A 19,180-nucleotide genomic window follows, 5' to 3' on the forward strand; every position below is an offset into this window, starting at 1 on the left:
CCATGCTGCATAATGGTCTGCACACTATAGCAATGTTGGACACTTTTCGTACCACGTCTCTTTCTCCTTCAGCAACCAGAGCGCCTGTTTCCCAATTTTAAACACCACAAGCAAACCTCACCGTCGATAATTCCTGCTGGAGGAGTGGGGGCATCATGGCTCCACCCCACACTCCTATCTCCACTGATAGATTATTCAATAATCATGGGGGTGAAAGACTATCTCACTCTATCTTAAAATATTCAAAAATTGACAACCCCTTTCTCCTCAACTCTGCCCTAAATACACGCCTTATTTTTAAACAGTGGCCCCTAATACTTGATTCTTCCGCAAGAGGAGACATCCTCTTCACATCAATCCCCTCAAGACTCCTCAGAATCTTATATGTTTTAATCAAGTCATCTCTTATGTGATGGATACAAGCCGAGCTTGTCCGATCATTTGTCATAAGATGACCTGCCCAATCCGGGTATTGGCCTGAACTGCTTCCATCACATTTACATCTTCCTTAAATAAGGAGACTAATACTGTACACAAAACTCCAGATATGGTCCCACCAATGCTCTGTGTAACGGAAGCATAACCTTTCTATCTTTATAATCAAAACCCCTCACAATACATGATAACATCCTATTAGCTTTCCTAATTAATTGCTGCACCTGAATAGTAACCTTTTGCAATTCATGCGGTAGGACATCTAGATCCCCCTACATCTCAGAACTCAGCAATCTCTCACGGTTTAGATAATATTCTTTTTTTAAAAACATTCTGCCAAAATGGATAATTTCCCACTTCCCCACATTGTACTCCATTTGCCAGATCTTAGCCCACTCATTTAACCTATCTATATACCCTTGTATCCTCTTTGTGTCCTCTTCACATCTTATTATTCCAACCAATTTTTATGTCATCAGTAAATTGAGCAACCATACCTTTGGTCATTTTATCCAAGTCATTTATTTAATTTGTAAAAAGTTGAGGCTCCATTTTGTCACATCCTGCCAACCAGAAAGTGACCCATTTGAGTCTGTTTCCTCTTAGCTAGCCAATATTCTATTTATGCCATTATGGGGTTTTTTCCCAGTGTAACTTCTTGAAACACTGGTTGAACATGACAGATTCCATCCTCTAATATGGTTAAGCATTTCCAGCAATATTTGAGATAACTGAGATAAATGTTTCAAAACGTGCACGAGAAATCCACTTGGGGCTCCAGAATTGTCCCTGTGTATATATCTCTTAGAAACTTTGTTCTCGAGTTGCTAAAATAGTCTGAGCATTCAGCATTTAAAAGTCAGTTCCCAAGGTCTAAATAGCATAATAGCTTTGAGATAGCAGCAGTTTAAAACACTGCTGGTCTCTGATGTACTTCATTCATAGGAGGACAATGTATGTGTGGGGAAGAAATTGTATCTTCACACCTGGAGGGGTGGGCCCGGGGATATGGTTATCTGTAGTCTGTATCACTTGCATGTTGGAGAACCTTACTGAGTTTTTTTCCTGTTGATTTAAATGGGATTAAAATTGGATGGATTCAATCATGGGTTAATGATCTTTCCATCAGATTACTAATCAGATAATGAAGCTCAAAGTGAAAATTTAACCCATGTATCTTGTTTTTTGCTTCAACGCGTTGACCCTGTGCAGTATACATGTTATTGATAACCAAAAGGCTGATACCATGGGCAAACTATTTCTGTGTTGAGTACATCACAGCCAGATTTATGTATTTGGTCTATCTACCTCCAGTTTCCAACCCCATCCGCCAATCAGAGTGCATGCGCACACATATAAATTATGAACAGGATTTCCTGATGGGAAACTAAGGGCATGTCTTAACAGCTGCGATGCGCCCGGTACGGATCCAGGCGCCCCTGTTAAATAGTGGGGTTGGCCAAAAACGGGATCCACGTCGGGCGCGAATCAGTTCGTGCTCTATCTGGCCCGCTCCCAGTGGCGGGTTCCGGATTCCACCCAAACGTGACGAGGCATCAACTGACACCAGTTAAGATCAATTTCCATCTCATTAGCGAAATATAAATCTAATCTAACGGCTTCCGGGAACTAACTGACTCCCCAGCGAGAGATCACACGGGCACTGGTTAGCACTGGTCCACAAACGTGGACCAGGCATAATGGTATCTGGTAGGGTCTCTCAGGCCACTGGAGACCGCTTGTTGTTGGGTACCAGGACATGGTAGCACCCTGTCTCTCACTCTGCCACCCGGCACCTTTGCACTGCACCCAGGCACTGCCAAGGTGCCCACTGGGGTGGCAGTGCCTGGGTGCCCGTGTGGCACAGCCATGTCCATGAAAGTGGGGATGAGGGGAGTATAAAGGTTGGGAGTTGAAGGGCGGGTACGAATGGACGTCCTAAAGGTTGGGAGGGTGAAGGGGTGCCATAAAATGGGGGGCAGAAGGGGATACCCAATAGCAGGGTTTCCTCCTCACTTGGAGGGGTGTGGGGTAATGCCCATGTGTGTATGGGGGGTGACATTGCCTGTGAGAGGAGGGGTGTGGGGACCCTCAATTCACTTGGAGATCAGGACACCCTTTCAAAATGGTGGCCCAAGCTCTGAGGAGCCGGTCTCACCAGCAAGTTCAGCTACCCGCTGCTGAAAGAATTTCTAAGTGTGGGCTAGACCGGGGAGAAACTCCCCAAAGGCCCCCAAAAATGACAAGTGTGGGTGAATACCAGTGTGGAGGGAGGGTGCCAAAGGCCAGGATGCATGTGTCCTTTGTTTGGGGTAAGCTCTGCTATTCTCCTGCTTACCTTGCATTGGGACTGCACTTCTGGTGGGTGGACTGAGGAGTGCCAGCAACTGGTGTGAGACTGATTTGAGTTAGCCACGCTGGGATATGAGGGTTTCCAGAGGGACGGCCTAGGTGGGCTCCCAAGTGACCAGAGGATCTCTAAACATTTATACGACAAAGTGAGCAGTCAGCAGAGTGAACAGTCAGCGGCCTGTAACTTGCACCAAAGGCGTTTATAACACAGACTGTAGCAATGACGGTCTGAGACAGGCCACCCCGATCCCGAGGGGTAGACCCCGATCCCGAAGGGTACACCCCGAGTCCATGGACCTGTCACCAAGTCATTCCCCACTACTCCTACTGACCCAGGTTGCCACCGCCCCAGTAAATCTGTGCCGCAGGGAGCGATCGGAGCATGGTGCTGGAATTGGCGCCGGACGCCAACCTCGATTTTCGCATAACATCTGATTCTCCGCCAAATCGCAATTTATCATCCTGCCGTTGCAAGGTGAAGAATCCAGCCCTACATCTCTGCAATAATGAGCTGCTGGGTTTATTTTATTTGATGCAAGAGATTGAGAAAGCTCCTGAACAAAGAACAAAGAAAAGTGCAGCACAGGAACAGGCCCTTCAGCCCTCCAAGCCTGCGCCGACCATGCTGCCCGTCTAAACTAAAATCTTCTACACTTCCTGGGTCCGTATCCCTCTATTCCCATCCTATTCATGTATTTGTCAAGGTGCCCCTTAAATGTCACTATCGTCCCTGCTTCCACCACCTCCTCCGGCACTGAGTTCCAGGCACCCACTACCCTCTGTGTAAAAAACCTGCCTCGTACATCTCCTCTAAATCTTGCCCCTCGCACCTTAAACCTATGCCCCCTAGTAATTGACCTCTCTACCCTGGGAAAAAGCCTCTGACTATCCACTCTGTCTATGCCCCTCATAATTTTGTGGACCTCTATCAGGTCACCCCTCAACCTCCGTCGTTCCAGTGAGAACAAACCGAGTTTATTCAACCTCTCCTCATAGCTAATGCCCCCCATACCAGGCAACATTCTGGTAAATCTCTTCTGCACCCTCTCTAAAGCCTCCACATCCTTCTGGTAGTGTGGCAACCAGAATTGAACACTACACTCTAAGTGTGGCCTAACTAAGGTTCTATGCAGCTGCAACATAACTTGCCAATTCTTATACTCAATGCACTGACCAATGAAGGCAAGCATGCTGTATGCCTTCTTGACTACCTTCTCCACCTGTGTTGCCCCTTTCAGTGACCTGTGGACCTGTACACTTAGATCTCTCTGACTTTCAATACTCTTGAGGGTTCTACCATTCACTGTATATTCCCTACCTGCATTAGACCTTCCAAAATGCATTACCTCACATTTGTCTCGATTAAACTCTATCTGCCATCTCTCCGCCCAAGTCTCCAAACAATCTAAATCCTACTGTATCCTCTGACAGTCCTCATCGCTATCCGCAATTCCACCTTTGTGTCATCTGCAAACTTACTAACCAGACCAGTTACATTTTCTTCCAATCATTTATATATACTACGAACAGCAAAGGTCTCAGCAATGATCCCTGTGGAACATCACTAGTCACAGCCCTCCAATTGGAAAAGCACCTCCTCTTGCTACTCTCTGCCTTCTATGACCTAGCCAGTTCTGTATTCATCTTGCCAGCTCACCCCTGATCCCGTGTGACTTCACCTTTTGTACCAGTCTACCATGAGGGACCTTGTCAAAGGCCTTACTGAAGTCATATAGACAACATCCACTGCCCTACCTGCATCAATCATCTTTGTGACCTCTTTGGAAAACTCTATCAAGTTAGTGAGACAAGGCCTCCCCTTCACAAAACCATGCTGCCTCTCGCTAATACGCTGAGACAAGCCTTTGAGACTCGGACATGACTGTAAAGGAACATAGGCCCCTTCTTTTGTTCAGTGTGTTACTTAGTTGCACAGAACAGACTTTAACTAGTGTTTTGAGTTTGGACACCAATGTGTAGAGTTACAGAGTGGTGGATTTGGATTTGGATTTATAATTATAATGATGCTTGTAGAATTGTTTGAGAGCAGTATTTTTAAACTTGGGGTAAAATTAATGGGGCTGTTCTGAATTCTGTCCAACAGTAAGCTTGGGTGATTTGATTGGTAGTGATCAAAGGAAGGTTTATATTGTTTCACTAGCAAGAACATGCAAGGTATTTATACTTGGAGACAATGACAGCAGCCTCTGTGTTTAAAACTAAAGACTCTAAATCTGCCAAAGTCCCAGAAAGGTGTTGAAAGTATTGGGTTATAAACAGTTATGTTTTAAACTGGCCATTTCCTGTTCAGGTGAAAGAGAGCTGGGGCCAAGAATAACTAATCTGCAATGCTATCCGGTTGCAAGGCTAATGTATATATTGTTGTCATGGGGAAGCGGGCAGAGGAAGTCATTTTGAGATAAGGGCCGTGATTCTCCCCTACCCGGCGGGGCGGGGGATCCTGGTGGGATGGAGTGGCGGGAACCACTCCGGCGTCGGGCCGCCCCAAAGGGGCGGAAATCCGCACCTTTAGGGGCCAAGCCTTCACCTTGAGGGTCTAACCCCGCGCCAGAGTGGTTGGCGCGCCGCCGGCTGGTGGGAAAGGCCTTTGGCGCCATGCCAGCCGGGGCTGAAGGGACCTCGCCAGTCGGTGGAAGGCCGCGCATGCGTGGGAGCGTCGGCGGCTGCTGACGTCATCCTGCGCATGCGCGGGGGGGGGGGGTTACTTCCGCACCGGCCATCGCAGAGGCAATGGCTGAGGTGGAAGGAAAAGAGTGCCCCCACGGCACAGGCCTGCCCACGGATAGGTGGGCTCCGATCGTGGGCCAGGCCACCGTGGGGGCATCCCCCGGGGCCAGATCGCCCCGCGCCCCCCCCCACAGAACCCCGGAGCCCGCCCACGCCGCTAGTCCCGCCGAGAAGGTAGGTGGTTCGATTCACACCGGTGGGACTGGCATGACAGCAGCGGGGCTTCGGCCCAGAATCGCCAGAGAATCGCCTGGGGGGGGGGGGGCGGCGACCGCGCAGCGCGATTCCCGCCCCCGCCGAATTTTCGGTGCCGGAGAATTCGGTAGCCGACGGGGGCGGGATTCACACCGCCCCCCCCCGGAAATTCTCCGGCCCGGCTGGGGGTCAGAGAATCCCGCCCAAAGTTACAACCATCCTTGCAAGTCAACTCATATCACTGATGGACTGCACTTCTGACTGGTCAGCAAAAAGAAGAGGTTGCTTCTGTGCTATTGCAACCAGATGCCTGAAGGGAGATGGTCTCTAATCAAACATCCAGCAGTCATCTATGGCTTCCAGGAAATCCGTCCTGGCATGACTAAAGGGGAAGAGTCATCAGGATTGGCTTTACTGCTGGTAGTGAATTTAGGAAACTCCAAAAATGAAGTTGCTACTCAGCAAAATAGAAATACAAGCCCACTGGAAGCAACTGTGGACTGGTTTATAAGGAATGTATATTACATGGAGTACAATGTGTGATGAGTATGAAAGGAATATTCCATTCAGTGGTTTAAAGTTCTAAGTGGGCTACAAAAATAGTGTTTAGTTCATAGTGGGCAGGACATTCTGCTCTACTGGCGGCGAGCTTGGAAGCAAGAAGGGCATTTACTTTGTTGGGGTGATGGCATACATGAATCCCATTGCCTGGCCACCTCCACCAGAATTATGTTCTGGGAAGGAATGCCCATGGTCAAGCTTCTCATTCCATCGCCAATTGAGGCCAACTGGCTAATTAATGATCAGTTAACGATTTCATCCCTCTGCCACTGGTATTAACCATGTTGCAAGTGAGCCATTCACGACAGGTGAATGAGTCAGTGCCTGATTGAGGACTGGTCATTGGGAAGGGGGTCCTGCTCTGGCTTTGCTTTCGATCTCCTGCCCTCTCACCCCGTGACACCCCACCATGAGAGAGGGGTGGGTATGACTGAAAAAAAGGAACTGGCAAGGGGCCTTGGAGAAAGCCGGAGGGGGCGGCAAGTGAACTTTTAACCACTTTTAAAAGGTAATGAAACTCTTATATTTCCATAGGAACAGACATGCCTGCAAGACCTGCATCACACCAATTAGTTGCACCAGTAAATCACACATTTTCAAAGTAAAGAAAGATGTGATACTGTTGGAAAATCAGATGAGTCTGGTTCTTCAATAGAGACGGCATTTTGTCATTCATCTCCAAATAACTGAGTGGTGTACCTAACACCTGATTGATTGATCAGTGATGTTGACCACATAACTCCTGCCAGATTTAAAGCTACAACCATTGTAACACCAATCAAGTGAACAAACATATCCAGCAGGAACACTGAGTGAAAAAAGGTAACTGATGCTGAGAAATGTGATATTATTTTAAATACTTTTGTTGTTTATTGTGTTATTCTGTGAAGCAGGCATATGTGTGTGTGGCTGATATAGTTCAACTGAAGACAGTTGGGCTGCATGATTTAGGACATCAAAGGGGTGAACGTATGAAAGACATGCACTTGAATTAAATACAACCAAGTTGAATTTTCTGGAAGTAAATAAACCATGGGTAGAAATTGAAATGAGGAGATAATGGAAGATTTGGATTTTTTAGCTGTTACATTTCAAAAGGGAGTAAAAGAGGTTTACAACTTGGAAAAAGTCAGAAATAAATTAGCAAGGTTATTCAATTTTATTTGACCCGAAAGTGGCGGCAATAAAAAGAACATGGGGCGGGATTCTCCCATCTGAAGGCAGAGTTTTGACGCCGTCATAAAAACTGGAAAGTTTAACGATGGCGCCATCGGACTGCTATGTGTAGCGATCCTCTGCCCTACAGAGGCCAGCATGGCACGGGAGCGACCCACGCCGCTCCAGCTGCCGATACCGGCGTCAAATGGGTGCTGTGGGTCTACATATGCGCACTGCAACCGGCGAATGTGCGCATGCGCGGTAGCTCCCTTCTCCGCGCCGGCCCTGGCGCAACATGGCGTAGGGCCACAGGGGCCGGCGCGGAGCAAAAGAAGCCCACACCATGAGAGGCCGGTCTGCCGATTGGTAGGCCCTGATCGCGGGCCAGGCCACGGTGGAGGCCCCCCAGATCCCCCGGACCCCCTCCCACCAGGCCGCCCCCGACAGGATGGATGCTGAGGTCTCGCCGGGTAAGACCAGATGTGAATGGCACCGGCGGGACTCGGGCTTTTTTGGGTAGCCACTCGGCCCACCCCGGGCAGAGAATCGCCAAGGGGGGGCACGTAGAGCGGCTCCCGACCGGTGCCGATCCGGCACCAATGGCACCAATTCTCCGCTCACCGGAGAATCGGCGGACTGGCATCGGGGCGGCATTGCACGATTCGTGCCGAGCCTGGCGATTCTCCGACCCGGCGTGGGCTGAGAGAATCCCACCCATGATTTTGTTAAAGTATTTTGTGAAAATTTCAAAGAAGAATAAGGACAATATGAAACAGAAAAATGCTACTTATGGCGAGCTGTGTTGGGGTGGCCATGAAAGACCTCCTGGAATGTCCTTTGTGCTTGAACAGAACTGTGGAGAAGCAAAGTGAGCTTTCCACAAACCCAGAAATGTCCCTTTTTCTGAAAGCAGGATTTTGTTTAAAGTTTCTTGAATTTCCACAGCAGAATGGGAGTGAGTGAGAAACCGTGTGACATACCTTCCCTACAGAAACAGTGGGTTTGCCTTGTGATAATATTACTGGATTTGATATATTAAATATCAATGAGGGATATTGCTTAAAGTAGTGTTTATTTGTAAATCTAACTAAGTAGGTATCTTTTGGGGGGAATGTTCTGCAAGGCTAATTTTAACTGTGTAAATAAAGTCTTGTGTGTATAAGTTTTATTTTCTTTAGTTAATAAATGTTTTAATTTTAATATTTAAAATTCCCAAAAGTGTTACTGGAATTGTGGTTTCTGACTTCAGTACACATCTTCTCGTGGTCAAAATACAAAAGGCAAAGTTACTCTTTGGAATTTGGTTTGTATGGCAATTATCACCTGCCAGATCATAACACTGGAAAATTATTCCTGGAAATGTCTGTTCCAATTAGCGGTTCTTGAGGCAGCACAGTGCCTGCACTGGGAATTTCTCTTGGCTATCCAAGTTAACTTGGAGTTACTGCATTTAATGCAGGCAGCAACCTGGGACTTTGCTGTCGGTGACATTGCAGGCACTGACACTGCATCTGCACATGTGCAGGAAGAGCTCTCCTCTAGTGTTACAGAACAAGTAAAACAGCCGATCCAATACCATCTGCCCCACATCATCATCAAAAGTTAACATTTATCCTTGGAGAATGAAAAAGGAACAAGTTTTGAAAAATCTTTTGTTGTTTTCCTGAGGTCATTTTCCTTCGGTCATTTCAGAGAAAAATGTAGCAATTTTAATGGGGGTGGGTGTCAAAAAGAGTAGACAGGAATTAACTCAACCATGGAACTAGAGTTGTTTGAACAATGCAGCAGCAAAACACATGGCAGTGTTTATGTTCAACAACGTGGTTAGTATAATTATTACAGTAACTGATAGGGAGCGCAGGTCCCACTGGAGATTAAACCACCTATCATCTAGGTTTGCACAGCTTACTGTGTTCTGTATACCATCAGTTTATTCAGCTACACGGCATCCATCTCAAAAGTATTTCAAACAGTTGAGCGGTAAATTGTTGAAGAGCCCAGATGTGTGCTCAGCTGCATTTTTCATTCCTTCACAATCTCAAAATTTGGACATTTAAATAAATCATTACAGGTACAAAGAAGGCTGGAACCAAACAAGACATTCATTTCACCATAATTTTCAACAGAAAGTGCACAATTAGACAAATCATTTGATTTTAAAAGCTTGAATTGTAATTTATTCTTGGTTGGTAATTTCAACCTGGAGAATTTGATTGCAGATCTAAGGAGCAAATACCTCCAAACCATGGCAATGGCTATATCTGTGAAATCTGCGAAATCATAGCTTTGCTGAATTCCTTCTGTTCTTCACTCTCCAGAGGTGGATCAGTGCACTTGGGTAGTATTTGACTAATTGAGTGGCTTAAAAGGCATGAAACAGGCACTATTGCGGGTAAGTACTGACTAGCCAACTTTCTGTCAGAAAAGTAAATAAAATCCTAAAGAATGAATAAATAGTTAAATGAATAATTATATAACCACATGTTGTTGACTAAAATAAATAAAGCATGGTAAATGTTACAGCATTAAAAATGGGAAATATTCACCAGGAGGTCTTAGTTTCAGCTGCATAACTTTGGGGAGGTGACAATGAAAAACAGTCGCTGCGGCATTGATTCGTTATTTTAAAAAGTACCAAGATAAATATCTGGGTGGGAATGGATTATCATAGAATTTACAGTGCAGAAGGAGGCCATTCGGCCCATCGAGTCTGCACCAGCTCTTGGAAAGAGCACCCTACACAAGGTCCACACCTCCACCCTATCTCCATAACCCCACCCAACACTAAGGGCAATTTTGGACACTAAGGGCAATTTAGCGTGGCCAATTCACCTAACCTGCACATCTTTGGACTGTGGGAGGAAACTGGAGCACCCGGAGGAAACCCACGCAGACACGGGGAGAATGTGCAGACTCCGCACAGACAGTGACCCAAGCCGGGAATCGAACCTGAGACCCTGGAGCTGTGAAGCAATTGTGCTTACCACAATGCTACCGTGCTGCCCGAATGGGATAGACATTGATTGAAAGGTCAAATACTCCACAGAATATAATGACTTTTCATTGCTTAGGCAGTCTGCTTACTTGAACCATTTAGTTGAGTCTTAATAAAAAAATATTATCTCATTCGTTTTCTGAAGCAGATGTAGAATTCCACCACCTCCCTCCCAATGTATTGAATTAATATTGCTCTTCACAGGTTGGGTGACCTAACTTGCATTCAGATTTTGAAATATGTGGATCAAAGTAAAACTGCTTTCAGAGTGACCTGGATGCAAGGGCCAATATTGCCTACAGATATATCTTTGCGTCTCTGATCTTCTTTTGATATCATGCGGATCCAATGTACAACAGCAGTTCTAACCACTTTTTTCCTTACTGATTGCAATATCAAACACAAACCGCATGCCAAAGAACTTCACTGTGTGTTCTTAAATTCTATGACATGATCTGTAATCAGTAGTGTGAGGTAACCACAGACTCTCAAACTTACAAGCGGAGTCATTAATTTGTGGAAAGTTCACCAAGATAGCTGGCTATCACCACTCCATGTTCATGAGTTTAAACAATCAAAATAGTGCTTTATCAGCCCTATTTCTCCTGACAGGCTACCCCTACATACTTCAGCAATACCATCAGGTCCGATACCATCCAATCCTCATTAATGGTTTTTGGTTTAAAGAAAAGTCATTCGAAAATTTTAAATAGGGAACGTCGAGGCATGCAATGCTAGAAATGCAGGTCTCCAGTTCAATTATTTAAATAACTGACAATTTTCCAATGTGACTAACACAGGGGGGGGGGGGGGGGGGGGGGTGAGGGGGGGGGGGGGAGAGATGGGAGATGGGTGGGGGGGGGGGGCAGGAAGAATTGCTATAGCGGCTAAGTGTACCAACACCAGGAATGTACTTCCCCTGGGTCTGATAGCTGGATAAACAGAAAACCCTTCATAATCTGGTCCTCATTTCTCTGGAAACAATGATCAGGCAAATCTTCAAGTCAAGATCAACAATGCCATGACTCATAGTGACCAGAACAATCCCTTTCTAAATGCAGATATTACAGAACTTCATTATGAATCAGCCCAGCACAAAACATTTTGAGTGAACTAACTGGTTAGTAAAGTAAATAAAGCTACTGCATATCAATATCAAGATGACTTTCTGCAAAAGCTTGGAAAAGTCCCAAGAGGGAACGATAAAGACAAATTTACTTTGGGTCAGTGCTCAACTCTGTTCTGTTAATGCAGCACCATATTATTTGAAAAAAAAACATCGTTCAGCTGAAAAACAACTGTCAGAATTTAGCACACATGTCTCTTACCTTAATACACGATCTGAACCCTGGTTAGACTTTGTTGCGTCGTTGTTGTGATGTTTTTCTTGAGCTTTCGCCAGCTTCTCTGCAGCAGCAATGGGACATCCAGAGAGGCTGTGGGAATAGGGAAAGAATTAAAGACCCAGCAGCGGTAGGAATGGTAGCAGATCAAGCATGAAGAAATTGGGAACACATGGCTGACTGCTTCTGAACTGCAACAAATGTCAGGAAAAACACAAGAAAATAAAATAAACTGCAGCACAATAGTAACTCTTACACTTAAGTGCTTATAAATAGAAACTTTGTAGATGAAAGCAACCATGCAGCTTTGCATCGAACCCTTATTTCTTCAGTTTTTTTCCCGCCAAAATGCTTTATTTTGAAATATAACAGTTATTCCCAGTGCACCTTTAAATTTTCTCATAATCTTTGGTTCTCATAACCTTCGGTTTTGTATTAAAAAATCAGCCTGATAGCATTATTTCAAATGTAAATATATTTCATTTATCATTCATAAATTGTAAAAAAATGTTTGCTAAGAAGACCACTGGCCGTCGATCCAGACAAGAGAGGTGAAAAGGAAATGATAAGATTTGACAAAATAAGTCCATAGCTAGTGGTTTTAGTTATTGTTTTGCAGAATGAATAGCTGTCAGCCATAAAGAAGAAGATTCTAATCAGAAAATTAGTTCTCAGTATGTTAATGCCAAATAGGAAAATAGAACTTTCCATTTCATGACCATGCATCAAATGCTCTTGCTGGGCATTGTTTGTGGTATTGTTTCTAGTGCCAAGGCCTTGGTGAGAGTGATGGGAGAGAGGAAAAGGAAAGAGCACGTGGGTATGGTCGTTGTTGGAATCGGTGAAAATATCAGGGATTCTCCGTTTTGCCAGAGCCCGGGGGTTTCCCGACGGCGTGGGGCTCCCCACAATGGGAAACCCCATTGACCGGCCGGCGTAACGGAGAATCCAGCCGGGCGGGTTGAGGCAGAAATGTGGCGTGGCGGGGCGGAGAATCCAGCCCCAGAAATCTGGAATTGTATTTGATTATTTCTGGAACCAGAGAGTGTTCATGAAGAACTGGTCTTCAAATGGCTAGGGTAGACTCCTTAACAGCATGATCTTTAGAGCAACTGAACTGTATGAGGGTAACTAATCTATTACTCATTCCATTCTTCTGTCTTTCAAACAGTCTCGATGGGTAATTGCAGCATTTCTCAAAAGTCCTGGGCTTTTTGGAAAGTGCTGCAATAATCTACCTCTGTTGAGAATGGATTATAGCTTCTCTCCTATCTCCTACCAGCACCAGAATAATATGTATATGCAGCATACTGCCAGTTACACACTGACTGACTTATGTACTGATTTCAAAGGAGAGATTGTCCGGCTCAGTTGAATAATATTTAAATTGACAAAATATTATCCTGAGATTTTTACAAGCCTTTATTATCTAATATTAACAGACTAAACAGCAAAATGTTCCTGCTATTTAGATAATTGATGATTGGTGGTACTCAGAGTGGGAGGGGTAGGGAATGTCAAGTAACCAATTTTTGAATGTATGAATATTGCCCACCCAGGTTTTTTCAGCTGCTACTATAGCGTAGTAAAATCCTTGCTTACCTTCTATGAGAATTCCTGTTGCTATTTACATGGCCTCGCCCAGTGCAGCCTGGTGTAGGACACTTAAGCACATTTTCATGCATGGCAAGAACTTGACAGAAAAAAGATTGGAAGCTATTAGTAAAGAATGAACACAGAAGAAAACACAGGCAAGAGAGGGAATAAGATCAGACCTCCAACCCAGTATGATTACACATGCTATTAATAGAGGAAAGACCGCATTTAGGTTTCCATTAGATATTTTATTTACCATAAAATAACAGCATCAGGCTGAAACATTCAGAAAGGCAGAGTCATCTGTAGTTCTTTAATAGCCAAAATGTCATTCCCAATTAGGTCAGCTCAGATTGAAGCAATTTTCTTTGTATCATGCTACAGATAAATCAGGATGGAGCTACAACGCACATACAAAAAAGCAAAATGCATGCCTTTAAAAGTACAGATTGTTATTTGAAATAAGGTGAAATAATATAATTGTATAGTGAGATCAACTTGGAAGGAATTATGGTCCATATCATCGCTAAAATGACGACCAATGAGCATCTCAAGGATACTTAATGCCTAATGGCTATCTATGGCTACCTTCATTATTCGTCCATGATACATGGATAAACGCAGCTTATCAATCGGGAAAACAAAAAGAAGCATCCCTTACAGATATTCTGAATATTCTTGATGTCACTGTCTTAATTGTGATCCTCTCTCACCATATTAAAAGTGCTTTCACTGGGAATCATTAGTTCTGTTGCAAGCGAAGCAAGGAACATTTACTACCAAGCAAAAATCAGTTGAGTACCAGTACTTTTGAACAATATGAACAATGATGAAGAGATTACCAATCATTCAGTTGGCCAGGTCATGGAGGTTGCTTCTTGCATGGTAGCACAGTGGTTAGGACTGTTGCTTCACAGCACCAGGGACCTATGTTCGATTCCCAACTTGGATCACTATCTGTGTAGATGCTGCATGTTCTCCCGGTGTCTGCGTGGGTTTCCCATTCGTGTGACCTTGGATAGGGTGGAGCAGCGATTGGAATCACAGGGCACGACAATTCAGCAGGTGGAGGAGGTAGTCTCAGACCACAGTGAGAGGATTGCCTCTTTGGAGGCAGAAGTGTGGCGTTGTTGGCGGAAGCCCAAAAGGTATTGAAGGCCTAGGTGGAAGGCCAGGAGAACTGGTCCAGGTGCCAGAACCTGAGGATTGTTGGGCATTGAAGGTGCGAACTCCACAGAGTATGTGGTGAAGGTGTTCGAGAAGTTGGTGTGGGAGGGGGTATTTGCTAATCCTCTCGAGGTGGACTTGGCCCATTGGTCATTGCGACAGAAGTTCAAATCCGGGGAACCACTGCAGGCAGTCACAGTCCGTCTCCATAGGTATCTGGACCAGCAGAGGGTTTTAAAGTGGGCGAAGGCCATGCGCGACAATAGTTAGGAGGGCCCTCTCATCTGAATTTATCAAGATAGTGGGGCAGAACTGGCAAAACGATGAGGTGGGTACAACAAGGACAAGGCGGCACTCTACAAGAGCAAGGTGCAGTTCAGAGTGGTGAATCTGGCTCGATTGTGGGTCACACTCAAGGACAGAGACCATTATTTTAATTTGCTGGAGGAGGCAAATGTATTTGTGAGGAAAATGGGCTGGGAGAGATATGATTGTATTTGTTGGATGTTATGAAGTTTTGAATTTTATCCTTGTCTCTTTCTGTGTTTTTGCTATTATTTTTTTCCCATTTTTTCTTTTCCATAGTTGTATGTGGTTGCTTGTTTCATCGAAGGGGGAGTATGGGTTCTTTCTTCCCAGTATGTGCAATTTTTGGAAGAGGGATTGGGAAAAGGGGGTGTTTTTTTTCTTGTTTGCTTCTGTCCTTTTTCCCCCAAAGTGGGGGTCACCCTGTTAGCAGGTATGCTAGTTAATGGGAGCGAAGTGGGAAGAGGGCTATGGCTGGTTACCTGGGAGATGTTTTCTGTTTTGTTTGTGGCGTAAGGTAACAAGCCTAGGTTGTTTTTTTTTGTTTGGGATGGGGTAGGGGAAAGGTGTTTTTTGGAGATGGGTGGGTTGGTTAGCTGAATTTTGAAGGGGGGCGGGAGGGTTGCAGGATAGGCGGTCGAGGTGGGGGCGGGCGATGGTGGGGGGTAAAGTGCTGGCGATGAAGGTCAAGGGGGGTCACCGTGTTGATTAACAAGAGGATGTCCTTATAGCAGCCAATATTTTGATGGACCCTGGGGGGGCAATACGTGATAGTGAGTGGGGTGATGACGGGCGCTCCGGTGGTTTCAGTGAAGATATATGCACTGGATTTGGACGACGCAGACTTTATCAAGAAGGTGTTCACAACCATTCCAGAGCTAGATTCACACCGATTGATTATGTGGGGTGATTTCAATTGTGTATTAGACCCAAGGATGGATAGGTCGAGTCCCAAGTCTTTTGGAACTTTGGAGATAGTGAAGGAGCTGGCAGTGTTCACGGAGCAGATGGGGGGGGGGGGGGGGTGGATCCGTGGAGGTTTATACACCTTTCCTCTTGCACATGCACTGCATCTACTCAAGCATAGATCTGTTTCTGGTGGGAAAATCGTTACTCCCGGGGGTGGTGGGGGTGGGGTACTCGATGATTGTAATATCAGACCACGCCCCACATTATGTGGCTATGTGGCTGGAGATCGGACGCACCCTGTGGAGGATGGACACAAAGCTCCTCGCAGATAACGGGTTTTGTGAGAACGTGGCGTCGGCCATCGGTAACTATGTGGGTATTAACAAGAATTAGGAGATCTCATTCTCCACATTCCGGGGGGCGTTAAAAGCGGTGGTCACGGCGGAGATAATTTCATATGGGGCCCATATCGATAAGGTTGGAAGGGCAGACTGGCAGAGGTTGGTTGACATTTTTTGTTTGGCATTGTTTTCTCTCCTCTTCTGAAGTTTATAGTTGCTGCAGGGGTACAGTTCAGGGAACATGGATGTCTTGTAGTAACTCACTCAAGTTGCAGTTTCTCATGAATGAACACAGATAGTGACTGGGATGCCAACTGTTAGCAGCACCCCAGCTGAGACGGCAAATTCAGTGCAGACAACAAACCAAACCTCGGAAATTTCTGGTCTCAATGGTTCAATTACTTGCTTAGTAGGTTGTTAATAACCTAATACCTGCAGAAATATTTGCTTTCATAATCATTCAAACATACCTCAAGGATTATCTCAAAATTGCCATGAAGAAATTGGACTCATCAGGAGATTTCTAAATTAAGTATGGAACAGTCAAACAGTGTTCAGGCACAGTGTCCAGGCATCACGATCGGAGTGGGATGCTCGGCTATGGCCCCTCACATGCTACATGGCACATCTACCCACGGGGATCCACTTGGTATATGTGAAGTGCTCACATAACTACGATTGCCAATTCCCAATTCCCAATTAGGAATAGCCTTCAGCTGTGCAGCCAGAGGCCACTGTGGTCAGTGGGAATGATGGTGGCCAGTGGGGCAGGCGGGCTGAGACTGGGGTTGCCGCCGGAATGGGACCACATGGTCCAGGGGTTGGCATAGTGGAGCCTTGGATGCCGAGATGCCCATCTCTTCCCCCCCCCACAAGCCTAGCCCAGGCCATGGGCGGCTTAAGCGGTGATTATTGGTTTCTCGCAACGCTACGGCGGGATCCTAATTTCTCCAACTTGGGTGAGGGCATGGGGGGCGGTTAAATCAAACAGGTCGGCGCCTGGCACGATTCTCGATTTTCACCTCTCCTGCGATTTAACGGCCTTGTCGCACTCTTGCTTAAGTGCAACGCGGCCATTAAATTGTGCCCTAAATCTTCACAATTCGCATGGTTGCGACCATGTTGAAATTAATGTTCCCAGCAATTTGTATTTCTGACAAGTGCTAACATCAGCAGATTTTTGTCCGGCTGCCCCGATGTCCACACCCCCTTCCCACCCCTCCTTTTTGATCCCCTCAATCTCCCTTCCCCATCTTGGGGAAGCCCCCAGGAACATGCCCGCACCCCCATCCACCTGATAAGGTCCACCGCCAATGCCGGCCCCGAGCAGTTCCCTTGCCCACCTGGTAATGCCACCTGGGCACCAGATACCACCCTGCCCTGTCCCCGATCTTTCGGGGGTCTTCAATAGCCTGGGAGAATCTCCCCCCCCCCTCCCCCCCAGGTGCCATTACAACTGATCCACATTTGTGTGGACCAGTACTAAACGAAGCCCTGGTGAGGTATCCCAGGCACAGCTGTTAGTTCTCTGGTACCAGAAGAATCATCCAAATGCATTACAAATAAGGCTAATACCCAGTGAGGGCAAAATCCATGTTGCGATGTCTCGCAAGACTCTGTTAAATCTCGCAAAGCATTTCAAGCATTGCAAATCTGGCAAGAAGCCTCTCGCGAGATTCAACGTCTTCGTCCAGACACCATCTCGGACGCAACAAGACCGTTAAACCGTGCCCAGAATGAGTGAATGACCCATAATTTATTCCAAAATGTTTTACTTTTGCAAGCCAATTCATTCACCACTTCTTTACCATGAATTTAAAGATCCACAGATGCTCCAGAAGAAGTGGACCATTTTTTTCATTTACTGGGGCCCTTGGTTTTCTGAACTTAACCATTACAAAGAAAATTCCATTCTCTCTCTAAAGAATGAGATATGGGGAAGGAAATAATTTATATGAAGAGATAAAATGGAACTGAAACACTATTTTGGGAGCAATGCGGAGAATAGGTTTACTCTTTGGTGGCAATATGAAAGCAGGGTTGATCTTTCAGTGGGAAATGTTAAGTTTGCTCAGAGAATTCATCAGCTACAGAAGATGACTGACTAAAACTGGTATGAGCTAAACCGAACAACAACAAAAAAACGATTGACTGGCAGTGCAATGTAAATCGCATGGGTTGCAGTCAAAGTTGTTAATTCCCAGGTATTGTAAAAGGCACCAATACTGGGCAATATCATCCATAATGTCATTGATTCCTTATAATACATATTTGTTGTGCAAAGTTGTTCAAAGGGCGAATTGCCTTCTTGAGTTAGTGTCTGTGTCAGCCAGTTCTAATTCCAATACAGGGCTGTGCAGTATTAACCAACTGACCGGTGTCAAGTATTTAAAAACCACACAAGGCAGAATGAAGAGAGTGCTGGCATTTAATGATGCTGAACTGTTGGTAGAAAGCTGCACCACAGCACAAGGCAGAGTCTTGTGATTTAAGTGCAAAGAAAGCACCTTTGATGTGGTTGTATATTCTGGATATTAAATTTAGGATTAAAATGACCCCTGTTGATAATGTGACTGAAAAAGTGAAAACTTCCCTTTTATCCTCACATTGGCTATCAAGAAGATTTTAATGCCTGTCATTCGCTTAACTTTAAATCCATGGTATAGCCTAATCCCATGTCACCTCTTTGGGTCTCTATTGTGTATACAAAAACAGATGAATAACCAACTGCAGCAATCTACAAAAAGCAAGATAAATCTAAAGGTCTATTCTCAAAATCAGCCAAGTGTCGTTGCCCAAGTGCCCCTTGGGCACCGTGGACCCCCGCCGCGACCGACACCCCGGCACCCTCTATCCAGGCAGGCAGGCCTGTGCTGCCAGAGCGCCAGACCACCTGGGTAGGCCCCGTTGCTAATTTTGCGGGCAAACGAAACACCCCCGACTGCGCTGCCCGGCCCGCTCAGCCCTCTGCAAAGGGTGCAGCAAAAAGGGACACTTTGCAGCGGTGTGCCAGGCCCGGGGGGTCGCCGCAATCTCCGGGGGAGAACCAGGACCCCAACCTCAACCCCCCCAAT

At 45.7% G+C, this 19,180-nt stretch overlaps 1 protein-coding gene across 11 annotated transcripts in view; it reads right to left on the reverse strand.

Annotated features, from left to right (window-relative positions):
* The window catches only part of LOC140410506 (myelin transcription factor 1-like protein), a 676,895-nt gene that overhangs the window by 264,431 nt on the left and 393,284 nt on the right, over nt 1-19,180 (reverse strand). For all 11 annotated transcript variants that reach the window (XM_072498671.1, XM_072498674.1, XM_072498670.1 and 8 more), the window contains 2 exons: nt 13,390-13,480; nt 11,773-11,880 (listed from right to left, as the gene is read on the reverse strand). In XM_072498671.1, coding sequence (XP_072354772.1) covers nt 11,773-11,880; nt 13,390-13,480 — 199 coding nt within the window. The remainder of the gene's footprint in view (nt 1-11,772; nt 11,881-13,389; nt 13,481-19,180) is intronic.

The sequence above is a fragment of the Scyliorhinus torazame genome, chromosome 4, assembly GCF_047496885.1.
Source record: "Scyliorhinus torazame isolate Kashiwa2021f chromosome 4, sScyTor2.1, whole genome shotgun sequence".
NCBI lineage: Eukaryota > Metazoa > Chordata > Chondrichthyes > Carcharhiniformes > Scyliorhinidae > Scyliorhinus > Scyliorhinus torazame.